This window comes from Taudactylus pleione, unplaced genomic scaffold (assembly GCF_031769625.1).
Source record: "Taudactylus pleione unplaced genomic scaffold, aTauple2 ptg000638l, whole genome shotgun sequence".
NCBI classification, from domain to species: domain Eukaryota; kingdom Metazoa; phylum Chordata; class Amphibia; order Anura; family Myobatrachidae; genus Taudactylus; species Taudactylus pleione.
The window spans coordinates 3,291,394-3,308,564 of record NW_028285040.1 but is presented as its reverse complement, the minus strand read 5'-3'; the positions used below and the strand labels follow the sequence as shown (position 1 = coordinate 3,308,564).

Sequence of the window (17,171 nt, the reverse complement as noted above, 5' to 3'; positions counted from 1 at the left end):
AAATATTCTTTTCAATGTCTACTTACATTTATGGGTTAATTTAAGTCAATTTATAAAAATGTCATATACTTAGAATAACGGAGGTGGATTAAACATTTGATTTTCTCTTTCTTTTTGGATAAGGCAACAAGGACATTTTACTTTTGTTGACACTCCTACAATCACACAAACTGCAGATCAGAACACAATGCATGCAAAATGTTTGCATCTCTGCAACAACAAAAAACACACTTATCCCCCAACGGAGGCAGATATAGACCATTGATGAGACTTGTTTTTGCCAAAATACACCCATGTAAAAGAAGCATGCTGGTTTTGACATTCACTCTTCCAATTGTCTACTCTGTGTATAAATGGAGACAAATAAACAAATGATGCTTTACCACCGATAGCCATCAGATTTATTCAATACTATTGGCCAAAATGTATGCACTGTACAGTTATAAGAACGATGAAAATCATGAATTTGTGTATTTTCGTCCAGCATTCTTTTTCAGAACATTTAAATGTTATATTAACAGAATAGGACCCTCACACATGCAGATTTAATGTAATCATATGCGGATAAAGTACTCTGTAGTTGATATTACACATCTTATGATATTTATATATACACAATTGGAACTCTTCTAGATCCCACAAGTCTCAATTTCTAAATGTTTCAAATATAATTGCAAAACAAAAATTCAACTGAAATGCAGCTTTATAAAGACAAACTACATAACATAAAAGGTGTAAATAAGAAAAAAAAAAACACAGCAATTCAGAACTAGTTCACATTTACATAAGTAGATATATTTACAGAGTCTACTATATATAACTTCTCACAGATAACTCACTGGCTGTACACTATGTATAAAGAATTCAGATCTAGTAGAAACATTAAATAAAGATTATTCACATACTGTACAGTGACATTTTGTTTAGAAAATGTAAAAATTAGAAAGAAAAAAAAAAAAAAGGGAGAGGGGAATCAATGTCAATTTCAAATTTGAGTATATAAAGGGAAGCTGACGCATTTTACCACCCAGCATACACTGGCTCTGCATCATAAGTGATCCCATACACAGGGCTGGAAGATTGTTGTTTGTGCAGCAGGGGAGATTTCGGACTGAAACCTATTATACATCGTTGCTCAGATCTCCGTTTTTGTTTTCGGACCACCCAGATTACACCAAAAAAGATCACTGTACAGGAAAAGAAAAACAAACGTGGCCAGTTTATGGGGTACTTGAACTTTTAAATAACAAACAATCCCCATCAAAGGAGGCCCAAAAAATAATTTTGTGTAACAGAGGTCTTGCTAAATATCTCAGTAGAGCCTTACGTAGGCCCATTGCTTTCCCTTGAGATTTGGCGCAAAGATAGAGGTGAGACCATAAAAGAAAAAACCCAGATGAAAATGAGAACAAGACATATTTTTTTAGAGATTATACACATATTCCTCCATCACCTGTTATTCCCCATTGCTTGCTAAATGAGTAACCCAACAAATAGCTAGATAAGAGTACTCCTACATACAGTATTTGTACTTATCTAATTTATGTCTATATTAGTCTTACAAAGAATATGCAGTTCTCCCAAGTTGCATCAATCACAAACCGTAAAATTGTAATCAACTTACCAACTGCACAAATGACTAGCAGCAGGATGGTGAGAGGCGCCAGCTTACAAGAGTCTCCGTCCTTACGCAAGAACGTTTCCATGCAATACCTCGGTTCTGTGCTGCCACTTGGGCAGAAGGCATCTTCTGGGCAGCTTATTGGACCAATGTCTGGGGTCTACACACATTGGAAGATATTTAATTCCAGCCTTGTGAAGAATTACATTTAATGAGGAATTTGACAAGGATTGTTTTATTGCACCAAGATGATGGGTTTATAGATAGGACAAAATGCCATGGCCTATGACAGAATGTAACTGAATACTTGGTTTGAAATGATAATTACACATTTAAAGCAAAAATGTACTCTAATCCACCATTTTGTTACAAGTTACGTACACAATGAGGGTCCATCACCTGGGACTCGGTCCTCTGCACCATAGGAAGGTTATGATGAAATCCGATGCCTAATAGAATCTGTAAGTACAAGTGGGCAGCTTAATGCCGCCTATGTCCAAAGCCGCAGTACCAATGGTAGTTACAGACACCAATGCATCAGCAACCTCATGGAAGTAGCCATGACTTAGATCTGGGATCACAGTTATCCTTTATATGGCCAACAAGCTGAAAAAGCCCCCGTTGCAAGGGACGAAACGCGTCAGAGTGACCCCCCCCATTTTAAGGTGTCATTTGCATACGGATGCTCCACATTGGATGTACCATTTCCATACTTCAACAGCCGTTTCCTGTTCTGCTAAGCGGTATTCCTGGCAATACAAGAGGTGACTTCAAATTGGCTTTAACCCGGCAGGTCTAGCGGGCTGCACAGCCGCCAAGGGAGACAGTAGCGATTGCTGAGGCAATGTCAACCCTCCTCTGGCACTCGCCAACAGTTTCTGGGAAAGCCGTCCTCCTCCAAACAACGCATCACTGCAAAGCCTAAAAGGCTATGGACAGCTATCATTGACTTACATCGGCAGATTCATCTGATCAGACCAATTGCATTTGACACATTACTTTTATATATTTTTTTTCTGGACATTAATTTAATAATTCAACTGGACCTTTTTTTTTTATCTATTAGGTGCCTATCAATTATTCAAATTCAGATTGCTCACGATACTCATATGCACTATTTGTGTGGAAAGAGAGGAGGTCAAATATGTAAATGGGAGAGGATTGGATGAAGGCTTTGTAATTGAGTGTGAAGAATTTGACTTGGGTTCTGAAGGGGAGAGAGGGCCAGTGTAGGGCTTGTAGAAGAGGGAAGGCAGACATAGTGAGTTTGCAAATGAAAATGAGCTAGATAGCAGCATTGATCACAGATTGGAGTGGAGAGAGGCGAGAGTCAGGGAGGCCAGATAAGAGGAGGTTACAGTAGTCCAGTCTAGAGTTGACCAGTGAGTGGATGATGTCTTATTTGCCTCCACTGTGAGAAAGGGTCCGATCCTGGAGATATTTCTGAGATGGAAAGGACAGGACTGCAAGAGGTACTGGGTGTGGCTTAAAGGAGAGGGAGGAGTCAAGGATAACTCCAAGACAGAGCACTTACAGTCTTGAAGAGATGGTGCGGTGGTGCCATCAATAGATAATGATTGAGAGAGGCGAGGGTATTCGGGTGGGTGGGAAGATGATCACCTCAGTCTTCGACATGTTAAGTTTAAGAAAACGCTGGGACATCAAGGAGGAATTAGAGAGACAGCTGGTTCAGCTTTTGACCAACTTGCCGCATTTGTGCAGGCCCAATTTCATCATTCACCTCGCCAATGCAAAGAAGGGTTTTACAGGAGATTGACACCCAAAAATTTAGGTGACAGCGGTGTGAATAGGGGGTAACATATCAAAACTATAGGCACTTCATGCAGTTTGGTTACAGATCATCCAAACCTGTAACAGAACCAATACTACAGATCAACTGGTGGATGTGGGCAACTTGCGGTCTATTCATAAAGAAACTGACCCTGCACCATTACATCTGCCACGTGGTCCGCTCATACGTTCCCTGTTGCCTGTGGGAGACCGGGAAACCCTTGAGGGCCTGAGACATCAATGTGGTTTACTGCCAGGTATGAGGACACGTTCACCAAGTTATTCATTCACAGTGCTTATTTTATAATCATTGACCAAATTAAAATAAAGCACAGATTTGTTACAAAATTATTTAAGCCTTGATAAGGCTTCCTACCCCACTGGGTTTTTCCAGTTATTTCAAAAAATTATGGGGGCCCTATATTAATTCATTCAGAACAGAGAGTCTTAGACCAGCATCTTTCGATCTCAAGCAGCCAGACACCAACAATCTGTACACAAGTGCCAGGCCCTATCCATTTCTGTCACACACACACACACCTCAAAACCCGGAAGCATTCAGCGACGGAACAAACACTTCCTGTCCCTAGAGAATGTCCGGAAGCCTAAAACACTCCGTAGATCACCGAAAGCATTTGATTTTACTCCAGCGACTTCTCATTAATAAAACAGAGAAACAGTTTGAGGTCTATTCACTTCCAGCTACTTACAGGACAATAGTGGTCAGCAGGACACACAAGGCAGTGTTCTCCTCCCCAGTTCTCTTGGTATTCACCATCTCGACAATACAAACAGTTAGGATCTTTAGGACCCTTATACATGCCTAAATAAGCAAGACAGATACACTTTATTAATGACAGACCCAGTTAATTACGTTCCGCAATGGAAACACCAATATTAGATTTGGAACGCTCACAACTGCATGGTATAATGGGGTGCATGGTATGCCCTGAGCAAACTTAAGGTTACATGGGTATGCCAGGGTTTTTATTTGCACAATGATGGGAGCCCTACACTATTTGCACATTACACCAGTTACTAAGAAGCATTAAATGCTTTTTCTGACACACAACTAACTTGGGACAAATAAGAGCATTACTTCTCAGTCTCTCCTAGCAAGATGTAAGTTCCAATTAGGAGACCAAACACAATCTTCATCTTTTCATATATAAATAGGAAAAGTTAATCTGGCTTTACCCATTCAGCACACAGGAGCTGATTCAGGGCCTCATTTATCAATGAGTTTTATGATTCAGAATGAGTGATAAAACTCATTGCGTATGAGAATGGTGCTCCAGCCAATCAGCTCCCAACTGTCATCTGTTTGAAAAAATGACAGTTGGAAGGGAGCTGATTGGCTGGAGCACCACTATTATACGCAACGAGTTTTATCACTCATTGCGAATAATAAAACTCATTGATAAACGAGGCCCTCACAGTTGTAAGCAAGTGCATGCGCGGTAATATATCTTCGCCCGTATGCCAAGCTCTCCATCTGCTACTGGAAGCAGCCGCCATCAGTATCAGCACGCATTTCCACCAGTCCTATACCTGGTGCAAGAGATCCATCCGAAATCAGACAGATCTATGCAAACGCTCAAAACAACATAGTCCGCAACGCCTGCACGGCCTCAAGATGCACAGCCTACATGCCAGCGCCGTGTTACATCCATTTAGCTGCAAGTGAAGATGCAACTAGGTTTCTTACAAATCTCAATCACCCGTAGTTGCTTGCTGCGAGTGCTCGGCCAATGAGCCTGCCTAGCGCGAAAAGCTGATAGAAATGTCGGCAAAACGGAGTTACGCGCAATTCTGCATCAGCCCCATAGTTTAAACCCCTCTCTTCATATGTGCCCATGTTAAAAAGGGAGATTAAATCATATTGTTAAGTCTGAACCAAATATAATAAAATGTATAAAGATATACATTTACATAAAGGCACCGAGTGCATTCTGCGAAGGCGACTCCCGCACGCAGCCTTTACCAAGCACCAAGATGGTTCTGGCAGCCTTTTCAGAGAAGACCCTCAGCTGGTATAGGGGGTACTGAGAATTCCTGCCCTCGCCCCAATCCAACCTTAGCTAGACGCAATCCCTTATTGTAACAGAACTCGCAATAATCACCGCAGTGATGTCACAGCTGCATCTATATAAACTACTTATTATCACCACAATAAAACAGATAACCACATGTAATATTAATGCAGGAATAGTACAAATAACCGAATGGCTTATTTTACCTGGGCGACACGGGGTGCACTCAGTAGAGCCGACTTTCAGAGATTCCTCTCCCTGAGGGCACACAATACATCCGGTGCATCGGGTAGTACTGAGGAAATTCAGATATACATTATACAGCATTTGTATAGTCAGATCACATGTTGCTCAAAGTATTCTAATACATTCCTGATTCTCTAGCTGGACAGATGGCCCTGTACAAGCAGCAGCCTGTCCATGTAAAAGGTGAAGGTTGGGCTCAGGGACTGCACTGTACAAAAGCACTATTTGTGGTCATGTCAAAAATCTTATCTACACACAGATCTGATAACACTCCCCCCAAAGAAGACAGATGGAGAAGTTGCCCATAGCAACCAATCAGATTGTACACTTAATTTTATAGTATGTACTAGATAAATGATAGCTAGAAGCTGATTGGTTGCTATGTGTAACCTCCACTTGTTCTCTTTAGAAGGGCTCCATAGGCCTCCCCCTCAGTGCACGTTATCTCATATCACGGTGGTGCAAACCATGGTACACCAACATACAATGACATGCATGCTAGGAGTAATGCTGGGTACACACTGGCCGATATATTGGCCGATCAATTGATCGGCCGATATATCGTGCCCTTGTCGGCCAGTGTGTACAGACAATATGTCTGTGAACAACGTAATTCACAGACATATCGCATTGGCTGTGCTGCACAGCCAATGAACAGATATGTCTGCAGACATATCTGTCCATTGGCAAGTGTGTACGGGCGATCAGCTGTTCGCCCGTACACAGGGGTACAGAGGGGGGGGGGGGGCTTACTGCGAGCGGGTACTACTTACCCGGGTCCGGTCCAGCACTCCAATCCATAGCAGCCCAGCACACGCTGCTGTGTGCTGGGCTGCACTGGGAGACTGTCCGAGGCTCAGGCTCAGCAGCCCGAGCAGTCTCCTATGCCAAAGGGGGGAGCGATCATTGGCTGTGCGCCGGGCTGTGGGGCACACAGCGCCCTCCTTCCCAGCGCCGCAAATTTTTTTTCCGAAGGGGGGGCGTTGGCCACGCCCTCCGTGATTAGGCCACGCCTACCGCTGCTGGGACCCGCTGCAGCATGCAGATGATGGTCGTTCAGTGTGTATGAACGACCATCATCTGCAGATATATCTGTCAGGTGTGTACCCACCTTTAGAAGAAACTTACTTGCAAAATGACCCCTGAGGACACGGCTCGCATTGAGTGGCATTCTGGTCCGCTGCAAAGAACCCTGCAATGGGAAGTCATACGAGTTACAATTATAGCGGTAATTACAACAATCTCTTTCACGAGAGGTTACACAAGATAAAGAAGCGGCTGTAGCTGAAAAGGAATTTAACCGTTGATTCCATTTATTAAAACCAGACATGCAAAATGTTACTTATACCCCTTTTACACCAGAGCAAAAACCTGGGTTTTTGCTGGGTCTACCCGGGTCGCAGCTCAGTGTAAAAGGGTCCCTGAAAAATAACCTGGGTCAAGTGACCCTGCAATCCAACCCAGGTAGCTACCAGGGTTGGACCCAGGAAATGGTGCAACCCGGGTTATCTGATCTGGATCATGCCTAAAATGAGCGGATTGGTGGTTGTGGAGCATTCACCTCCCACTTTTTATGACCTCACAGGTTTAGCAGGGCAGACCTCAGTTCAGTGTGAACAGGGCTGACCTGGGAGTAACCCAGATCGAAGGTGCAGTGTAAATGGGTCTGACCTGGGTCTGACCATGGTTGGAACCATGTCCAAAAACCCAGGTCGGACCTGGGTTTTTGGTGTAAAAGGGGTATAACTGGGTTCTGGCCATCCACCAACCTTTGCATCACAGGAGGCTGTTCTCATGCCTTCCGTGGTCAGAATGCTGCCTGTATGATCACAGACCAGCTCAGCAGGGACCGGGAACTTAGCCTGCTTTGTGGTCAGGTCTCCCGTCACTATGAGATCTTAGTATGCGGAAAGGTAATCTGTCCGCCGGCAAACTAACTACATCCCAGCTGCAATACCGATTGGTGCCAGTCCTATGGCCGATGCAGTTCCTTCTATGTGAGCAAAGTTGACAGTCTGTGTGCGCAATCGGTTTCACGTGTCGTCCATGACACTCCCATAAGGCACCTCCCTGTCACCGCCCAGAAACACCCACCTGCATTTTCAATATACTTCTCCGTGTGCGCCTTTGAAACTGTAACACAAATCAGGACGCCTGCGCAGTAGCTAAAAAAAAAAAAAATGGCTCTACTACGTCCGACATCAGCAGTGCGTCCACCTGTGAATCAGCCCCTTTATCGCTCTCCAAGTCTTGATACATCTCCCCCACAGTCTTGTTGATGCATGCAACACTCTGCTTCTACAACCAGCACTTACAAGTATTTACATTCAAATTCCAGCCCGTGCGCCCTGAAGCATTACAGGACTGGCGACATTGGATGGGAACCTGTCCTAATCGCCGAGAGAAGGAATTATTGCTACAACAAAAAACATGAGAAATGGATTTATTTCTGCCTTCAGAAATGCAAAAAAAGGAAAAATACAAAAAAAACTAAAGCTACTCTTCTAATACATCCATAAAAAAATAAAAATAACATTGTACAATATGTAGCTTGGCTTGTAACCACTGTTATGAAAGCATCACATGATCTCTCTATAAAGTACGCACTTTGTCAGCCAGAAAACATTCCCTGATCATCATCTTGTCTGTTTTCTGACAAAAGGGGCAACAAAAGTTTCTAACTTCGCTTAATAAATAGTACCCAAACATCTCGATTTTACTGCCCATCGTTCTCATTCAATATCGAATGCCTTTTTTTATATTTTCACTTTTTAAATTTTTCTAAAGATGGCATCGCCCAGGGTATCCAAGCTCCGGAATGTATCGCATTCTGGAGCTTGGTGCATATGCAGAGTCTCCAGAGAGGAGACGGGGGGGGGAATTGCTGCCTGTCGGTCTTACAGAAGCCCACAGCGCCGATGATGATCCCTGCAGCAAACTGCTTCCTAGTCACAGGCTGAAGCAATTCACAGGCGGGACCAGCGGGTACTTCTCTCACTGTAATGTTGCTAAGGTGAGCTAAGGGGTAACTGCACCCATGGTAGCTACGCCGCTGAATATAATAATAGCCATTAGATAAACTCTTTTAGGTGCCACTATAAATAAAAGAAATAAACGTGGTGTAAAAAGAAAAGAACTAAAAAATGACAAGAATAGAATGAATTGTACATGTATTTTTTCACATATTGACAATAAAACTATAGTCCACATGAGCCTTCATTCAACGTGATATAGGGGTAGACTTTCATTTTACTATCAGTGTCCTAGTGGGATGCATAAGGCTAGAGATCCCAAGGACACTGCTGCCCCTGTGTGTCTAATTATCCCCTGGATGTCCCACCCCACAGCGCCATTATGGGAGTTGGCAGGGTAGTTCAAGAGAGGGGGCACGTGTACTGTCTCTGTATGTCCCCACTCTCAATTAGGCAGATTTCCCAGTAGTCTTCTATGCATGCACCGAACTCCGGGAAAATGGCGCAGGTGCCATTTTCCCAGTGACTTCTGTAGTGCACATGTGCAGACATGCACGCTACACCATGCACCCATTGTAGATACGCCCATGGGTGCTAGTACACCAGGTTTAGACTGGCCTAGAACATTGTGCAGGAATATAGCCTTGAGGTTACTATGGGAGCTCGTGGCCAACTGAATCAGCTCTATAGTGTGATAGGTCTTTGGAGTATGAGGACCTATTCTTCCAAAACTCTAGTTGCTCACAAACTAAATATATACTGGCCACACAGTACCCTCTTTGTATTACTCTTCTTTGATATAAAACGTCAGTGTCTATACAAAACAAAACGCTCCAGGATTGATAGACACATTCATACAGTCTGAGCATTATATTTGTCCACTTTGAATTAGGGGTGAGCGGGTTCGGTTTTACTCAGATTTACTCGGATCTTTTTATTGGCTATCGCCTATCATGTGTTTTGGATAGCCAATATAATCAATCCGAATTTGCGGTAAAGTGGCGATAAGAACCGAGTAAATCCGAGTAAAACCGAGCCTGCACATCCCTACTTTGAATAGCACCAAAATTGTATTATGGTCACACATGTCACCAGGTCATAAACAGGACATTGTTTATATAATCCCTTAGCGCACTGGTTCCCAAACTTCAATCACAGCACCCTAGAGTATCGGCATTTTTTTTTTTTTCACGGCACCCCAAGGCCAAAAAAGTTTTTTATTGAGAAATGCAGAAAAAAAATATTAAATTCAGTAAATTGTGCTTATATGTCATCCTTAGGTTTAGGTATGTGGTGGGAAACAGTTTTAGCTGGTGTTTGCCCACATATTTTATGATTAGCAGCCACAAGCAGACTTGCCTATCACATTGGACTTATATTACCAACCCGTGGCACCCCTGCAAGTGCCCCCCGGCACCTAGTTTGGGAAACACTGTCTTAATATCTTTGCCCAAACTTCAAGTTCCAATATCAAAAGTTACTGTGCACCAGGGGTCGGTGGCAATTTGTAGAAACGGAGTCAAAGTATTGTACATGGACCCGGCCCATGAGCAGGACCCCCATACTTTTAGGGTGATTATTGGTATAGAACACAGACTGATTTATCAAAGGATGAGAAGCCCATTAGCTAACATAGGGATTTTTTTCACCTGGTCTATGTTTCACCTTGTAGATCTTAATGGGGTTACCACTCTTGAAAATTCCAATTGGCAGAGCTTATTTATCATCAAGTTGGTCACCCATATTCAGATGGCGATACTAGACTAGAAGCACTATAAAAAATGCCTCATCCTTCAAATGGTATGCATTCGGCATCCCAGTGGGTGGGATGCCAACGCTTACATTACCGGAGCCAGAATACAGGCGCCGGTCATAATCCCGCCGGGATGCCGTAGGTAAGTAACGCAGGGAGGTGGGGGTTAGGGTTAGGCGGAGAGGTAGGTTTAGGGTACGGGGAGGGGGTGGTTAGGTTCAGGCATTGGGGGGGGGGGAAGGGGAGGAGGTTAGGGTTAGGCACCAAAGAGGGAGGGTTATGGTAGGGAGAGGGGGACAACAAGCGTCTGTATGTTAATCCTGTCGGGATTCTGACCGCCAGGATCCCGACTGTCTGTATTTCATACCGGTTCCCTTCAAATCGTGTTTTCATTTAACTCAGAGGAGTCCTCACACACTATTGAGGCAGTGACGCCAAACAGCCTTTCTCTGATGCACCATGTGGAAGAAGGGGCACAGGGCCTGATTCAGAGCCGGACGCGATTTGCGGACGGTCGCTCCAAAAAAGGGGACGGCTATTTAAATTGAGTGCTTGCTCTTTGCGGTTTGTTGACGCCTCTATGTCTGAGCGAGCGAACGAAAAATGCACTCGCTATTTTGTAAAGACGCCCCTTTGCCGTTCGCATCACATGTCATCTCCGGTATTTATTAGATTAATCGGGAACATCGACAGGCATCAGAACTGCTCGCAGTGGTTGTGGTAGGATTTACTTCCCGCTATCACTGCGAGCAGTTCAGGCTAAAAGACAACCAAGTGACGTGGTCGATGACGCTCCTTTACTAATTATGCACTCCCATTAAACGCCCTTTTAACCGTTAGGCACGTCTGCGTTCTGATCTCCACTCCCCCGTGTTCAAGCACCTTCTCCTGTTACCACCCACAAACGGTACATTCTGTCAATCAAATTAGCAGCCCCTCGCTGTTTTGCGAGTGCTCGATTTCCGACCGCAATGACTGGTTTGCGCATGCGCATTACGACCCATACGCATGCGCAGTTGTCCGAACATCGCTCGGAGCGAACGAGCGGCCGCTTACGAGCAGCTCTGAATCAGGCCCTCAGTACGGATATTCTGCGGTTGCATTCGCAACAATGCCTTCAGTCTTTTGACTCTAAAACTTCATCGAGATTAAGGCCTTATAGTTCTTTTGAATTATGGCTCTGGATCGACAACAAATAAGGGACCATAGCCCGAGGTGGACTATTGAGCATTCTTCCTATCTAAAACAAACCTTTGTATGTACAGGAGAGAGAGAGAAGACACTGTATCTACTTCAGACTTGTGTATACTCCCCTATTTCATGTTCAACTCCAGACACACTCCTAGTGGCCGCCATACAATACCCCAGTGACTGCCACACAATACAGTAAGCCTCCGAATGATGTTATACAATTATTGAAAGCATCCTAGTAACCTTTATACAATAGAGAGCATCCCAATGACTGTTATACATTACAAATGTCATGACTTCATAGTTATCCCTCCTCAAAAATCATTAAATCTTTCACCATCATAACAAGTCCATTCCACAGAATAAAACCCCCTTACAATCATCAGCTTTGACACATTTATTAAAATGATTATCCCATTTGCCCTCATTATCAAGCCCAAAACGTATCTATCCCTTGAATCATTAAAATATTCGTTAAAGTTTATATAAGCTTTAGCTGCTTCCAAAGGCAAAGTACAATAGATAGAAGTGTATAATGGAAATGCCTGGAAGGTACAGACTAAAATTATATACCTATGACTTACACCCTTATGCTATAAACTCACTTATCTGATCTCCTGACTCATTTTTGTTTGTGCCACACAGCATGTATCCTGGAAAGAGGAGGGGTCATGCACTGTGACAATAGGCTACACGGCCTCTTCATTGTGACCACCCCCCGAGTGCCGCCAGTGTCTACTCGCTGTTCCCCCCTCACCTCTGGGCAGGTATCACACAAACAATTCCTAAATTATGTGGCTGCACATGCAGCTGGTACATGGTCGACGGGGGAAGCAGACGGACGTAATCCCGACCGCCAGCCTTCCCGACTGTCTAATCTTGGCAAGTGTCTAATGACAGGCATCTAAATCCCGATGCCTGTCATTAAACCCGCGCAGGTAGCAGACACCCTATTGAAGGCAAGCCAGGCACGGACAGCAGGGGGGACTTAGGGTTAGGCTCCCCCCACGGGAGGGTTAGTTTAGGCACTTGGGGGGGGAGATTAGGGTTAGGCACCCCTAAATGAGGGTTAGGGGGTAAAAAGGTTAGCGATACTTACCTTTGGTAGCTTCGGGATTTTCACCCCTACTCCCCCGTTCACAAGCACCTTCCCGTTACCATCCACAAACGGCACTGTCAATCAAAATAGCGTACAGTCTGTGTGCTATGAGCACACAATTCCCGGCTGCAGTGACTGGTTCACGCATGCGTACTTTGACACATGCGCAAACGTGCGATAATCACCCATAGCGTGTGTCCGCAGTTTAGCGAACGGGTCTGAATCAGGCCCTAAGTATTACACTTGACTCTGGCGTGGCACATATTAATTTCCTGTTTTACCGTGTCTCGCGGACCACGTGTGAAAAAGGGGTGTGGCCTCTCCTCAAAAGGGGGGGTACCTTGAGTCACAAGGATCTGGCCTCGCTGCACGCCCCCATCTTTCAGTATCCCTGGCCGAGCAGAGCGCCGGGAGGCGGAGTCCCGGTGCAGCTAATGGGCTGGTGTTTGACGCTGGACCGGCTCATCTGGCCATCAGCCGTTCTGACATTTGCCAGAAGAGCCAGATGGGCAATCCGGCCATGCTTGTGCTACCACTTTAGTCTTGACTAAACCATTTCATGATCCCTTATGGTCCCGTTACACATGCAGAAACACTAGCTGCTGCAAGTTTTTTGCAACAGGCCCATTCATTATAAGGGGCCAGATAGGGCAGCTGAAAATACAGCAAGCTCAGCGAAACTGAAAGTTTTCAGGGTTTGCTTGTGGGAACCAATGCCATCTTCAGATGATGTTGGTTCCCAGATCCCCACTGGAGATTTTATATAGACAGTTAGAAACTAAAGGCTATTTGGCAGTATTGGCAAAACAGGAGTCAAAAGGGGATGTAGTCAGGAAGCAGACAGTCGAAATGCCGACCGCCGGCATCCCGACAGTGAAAGCCCGGCATGGGACTAATGATAGGCGTCTAAATACCAACGCCTATAATTAGCCCCACACCGAAATCCCGACGCCCAGCATACCGAACGGAGGTAAGCCAGGCGTCGGGAGCTTATAGCCGCGTGGGGGGGGGGGGGGGGAGAAGGGGATTGGTTTAGGGACTCCCGGGGGAACTTAGGGCTAGCCACCCCCCCCAGGAGTGTTAGGCTAGGGGAAGGGTGGGTTAGAGTCAGGCACCACAGGGGGGAAGGTTAGGGTTAGGCACCCCTCCGGGAGGGTTAGGTTTAGGCACCCCTGGGGGGAGGTTAGGCACTAGGGGGAGGAGGTCTAGGCACCCCTAAGGAAGTGTTAGGGTACTTTCTTACCTTAGTCGGGATCTTCATCTGCCGGCCTTCTGGTGTCGGGACTTAGGTCCGACGGTAATACATACCGATCCAGTCAAGAGAACCCACATTTAATGTTTTCAATCTTACCTTTAACGCATTCCCCGGGTTTTAATGCACACAAGTAGATCAGTTTAAATATTTTAATTTTGTCCAACAGAACAAGGATCAATCAGAGGTTGAATAATATAAAGTACATGCTTTATTTTAGGTGTTCGTGTACAAGCAGAAACACAAAAAGCAAAATTACACACATGTACATGTTTACCTTTCTCACAGGGCGGGCAAAACATGGAAGCCGTCTCATTAGAAGAATAGCCAGCTTGGCAGGACTGGCACGTCACACTTCCGGTTGAGCTATAAGACAAATGAAAGAAACACATGGCTCCCAATTAATTCTTAATTTGCAGTATCACATCCACATAATAAACACATATTAGACCTGGGGGTCCAAACGTGTGAGCCTGACTCAGCTAGTGAGAGGGGTCAGGGAGATACTCAGAATTCTTTTCATATCTTATACAAGTATGTATTTTAATTTAAAAAAAAAAAAAAAAAAAAAAGTCCAAAAAGTAGTTTCAAAACTGAGCTATGGGCTCCAAAAAGAGGAATCTCAAACTTAATTGGATCAGTTTTAATTACAAATTGAAGGGGGTGCAAATGCATTTATTATTTATTCTTGACATGAAGGGGAAATACTGGTGGCGGCTGCTGCTGCAAGTGGCCAACACATACCGGGCAGCTTTGTCTTTACACCAAAATTTTAAAATTACGTTAGGACACGTCCCTTTCCCAACTATACATCTCTCACTGCTTGTGGTGCATCGTAGATCTGCAAATTATTTATTTTTTCTTTGCTCCTTTTTGGATTTGCTTCTAACTCAGAGTCATACCCTTAAGCTGACCATCACACAGAGGAGGTCGGCCAATTTAGGTTTTGAGAATGACACAAGTATTGGTTTTCACAAAGTTTGCTGCTTCAATGTTTTTAGACCTGTTTGTCAATTGTTACTATGGTATACTGAAGTAAAATTACAAGCATTTCATAAGTGTCAAAGGCTTTAATTACATTAAGTTTATGCAGAGTCAATATTTGCAGTGTTGACCCTTCTTTTTCAAGACCTCTGCAATTCGCCCTGGCATGCTGTCAATCAACTTGTGGGCCACATACTGACTGATGGCCGCCCATTCTTGCCTAATCAATGCTTGGAGTTTGTCAGAATTTGTGGGTTTTGTTTGCCCACCTGCCTCTTTAGGATTGACCACAAGTTCTCAATGGGATTAAGGTCTGGGGATTTTACTGGCCATGGACCCAAAATTTTGATGTTTTGTCCCCGGGCCACTTCGTTATCACTTTTGCCTTATGGCAAGGTACTCCATCATGCTGGAGAGGCATTATTCGTCACCAAGCTGTTCTTGGATGGTTGGGAGAAGTTGCTCTTGGAGGAGGTTTTGGTACCATTCTTTATTCATGGCTGTGTTCTTAGGCAAAATTGTGAGTGAGCCCACTCCCTTGGCTGAGAAGCAATCCCACACATGAATGGTCTCAGGATGCTTTACTGTTGGCATGACACAGGACGAAGAAGACTTTTGGAGGATGGCCTGGTGTCATGAAGGGCAGCAAAGAAGCCACTTCTCTCCAGGAAAAACATCAGGGACAGACTGATTTTCTTCAAAAAGTTACAGGGCGGAAGGGACCAGAGCATGCATCTGGACTCATCCAAGGATAAGCGCGTGGACGGAACTGACGTGTCGCTGAACGAGCGGACGGAAGTGACGCGTCGCCCCGGACTTTGGGCGGAAGTACTTACACTTGAGGGCGGAAGAGGCCTGTTTAACATTGATTTTTATATATTTTAGTATAAATTGTGGCCCACTGTTTATTGTGGTATATTATTCATCCATATAGTATTTTCGGGGGAGAATACAATCCGCTTTATGTTTCTATTGGGCGCATAGCTCAACCCTGACCCGGAAGTGACTGATCTCTAATGAGACTTGGAGGGGTATAAATAGGTAGACACTATATTCTAAACACCATCTCCATGAAAGAGTCACCAGACGATTACCTCTTGTCCTGGGAAACGCTTATTTCCTTACACCTTGACTCAGATAAGCTACTATTTACTCTCCTCTTAAAAATTTTATATCTTTATTTTTTGTGTATGCCGTGTTGTCATTTAAGAATCCTCTATCATATATATATTGTTTTGATCGTCGTAATAAACTGAACACTTAATTTTTTTATTACAATTAGCACTGCTTTTGTTTTGATTTTAGTAGTCTGATAGTAATATTTCTTACTAAATGATTTACTGTATGGTATGCACTTTACACAATAGCACATTTTTTTGCACTTATCACTTTGATATTAACCTGTTATTTAAGTTTTTATTTAATTCAATAAATGGAATGCACCTTACACAATAGCACTTTATATACACTAAGCGGAATTGTCGCCCAGAGTCAATCCCCTTTTTTTCTTGTTGTGAGGTAGTGTATCACCAATACTACATACCATTGACACGGAGATGACACCCATTAAAAGCACTAGTTCTGGGCTTATCCGCATGTAACTAATTCATTTTACTTATTTTGAAAACACTTATTTATTGTGAATTTACTGGCACCGAATCCACATAATTTCAAAAATATAGAACAGGGTTCACATATCGACGTTTCGGCTACGTTCAGCAGCCTTCATCAGGATGATACCCACACACCACAGGAGACAGCAGTATGTTATGTGAGGATCTATAAAGCTGGTTGTGAATGGCTGTAGTCTTTGTAATTGATCGGGAGCCTTTTACTGGCTTATTAACGTGCATTTCCGGTTTGTAGCGTCACCTCCGGTTGTTGGAACGCATAAAAACGTCACTTCCGGTTTGGTGGAACGCAATCCAGAAGTTCAGCGGCATTTACAGCGATTAATATATTTGCATTATGTTAGTGGACTTCTTTCATGGGTTATGCAGTGGAAGGCTGATCCCAAGTTTATAGTAATAGGTAACTAATGCTGGAGTGGTCTTTAGGTGACCCTCGGGGCTGATATAGTGTCATAGTTTTGATCTATTGTTTAATGAGGGGTGGAGCTTATTGACACAGTGTGGGTATATAGTGGAGTTATATGGCAACACATAACATACTGCTGTCTCCTATGGGGTGTGGGTATCATCCTGATGAAGGCTGCTGAAAGTAGCCGAA

The 17,171-nt window shown here is 44.0% G+C and overlaps 1 protein-coding gene across 1 annotated transcript in view; it reads right to left on the bottom strand.

The window, feature by feature from the left end:
* Nucleotides 1–358: 358 nt before the first annotated feature.
* LOC148479091 (uncharacterized) overlaps nucleotides 359–17,171 on the bottom strand; it is a 33,321-nt gene continuing 16,508 nt past the window's right edge. Inside the window, exons 4-9 of the mRNA XM_088454989.1 lie at nucleotides 14,236–14,324; nucleotides 6,820–6,883; nucleotides 5,652–5,740; nucleotides 4,123–4,235; nucleotides 1,625–1,781; nucleotides 359–1,187 (exon numbers count right to left, since the gene is read on the bottom strand). Of these exons, the coding sequence (XP_088311115.1) occupies nucleotides 1,021–1,187; nucleotides 1,625–1,781; nucleotides 4,123–4,235; nucleotides 5,652–5,740; nucleotides 6,820–6,883; nucleotides 14,236–14,324 (679 nt within the window). The 3' untranslated portion in view covers nucleotides 359–1,020. The remainder of the gene's footprint in view (nucleotides 1,188–1,624; nucleotides 1,782–4,122; nucleotides 4,236–5,651; nucleotides 5,741–6,819; nucleotides 6,884–14,235; nucleotides 14,325–17,171) is intronic.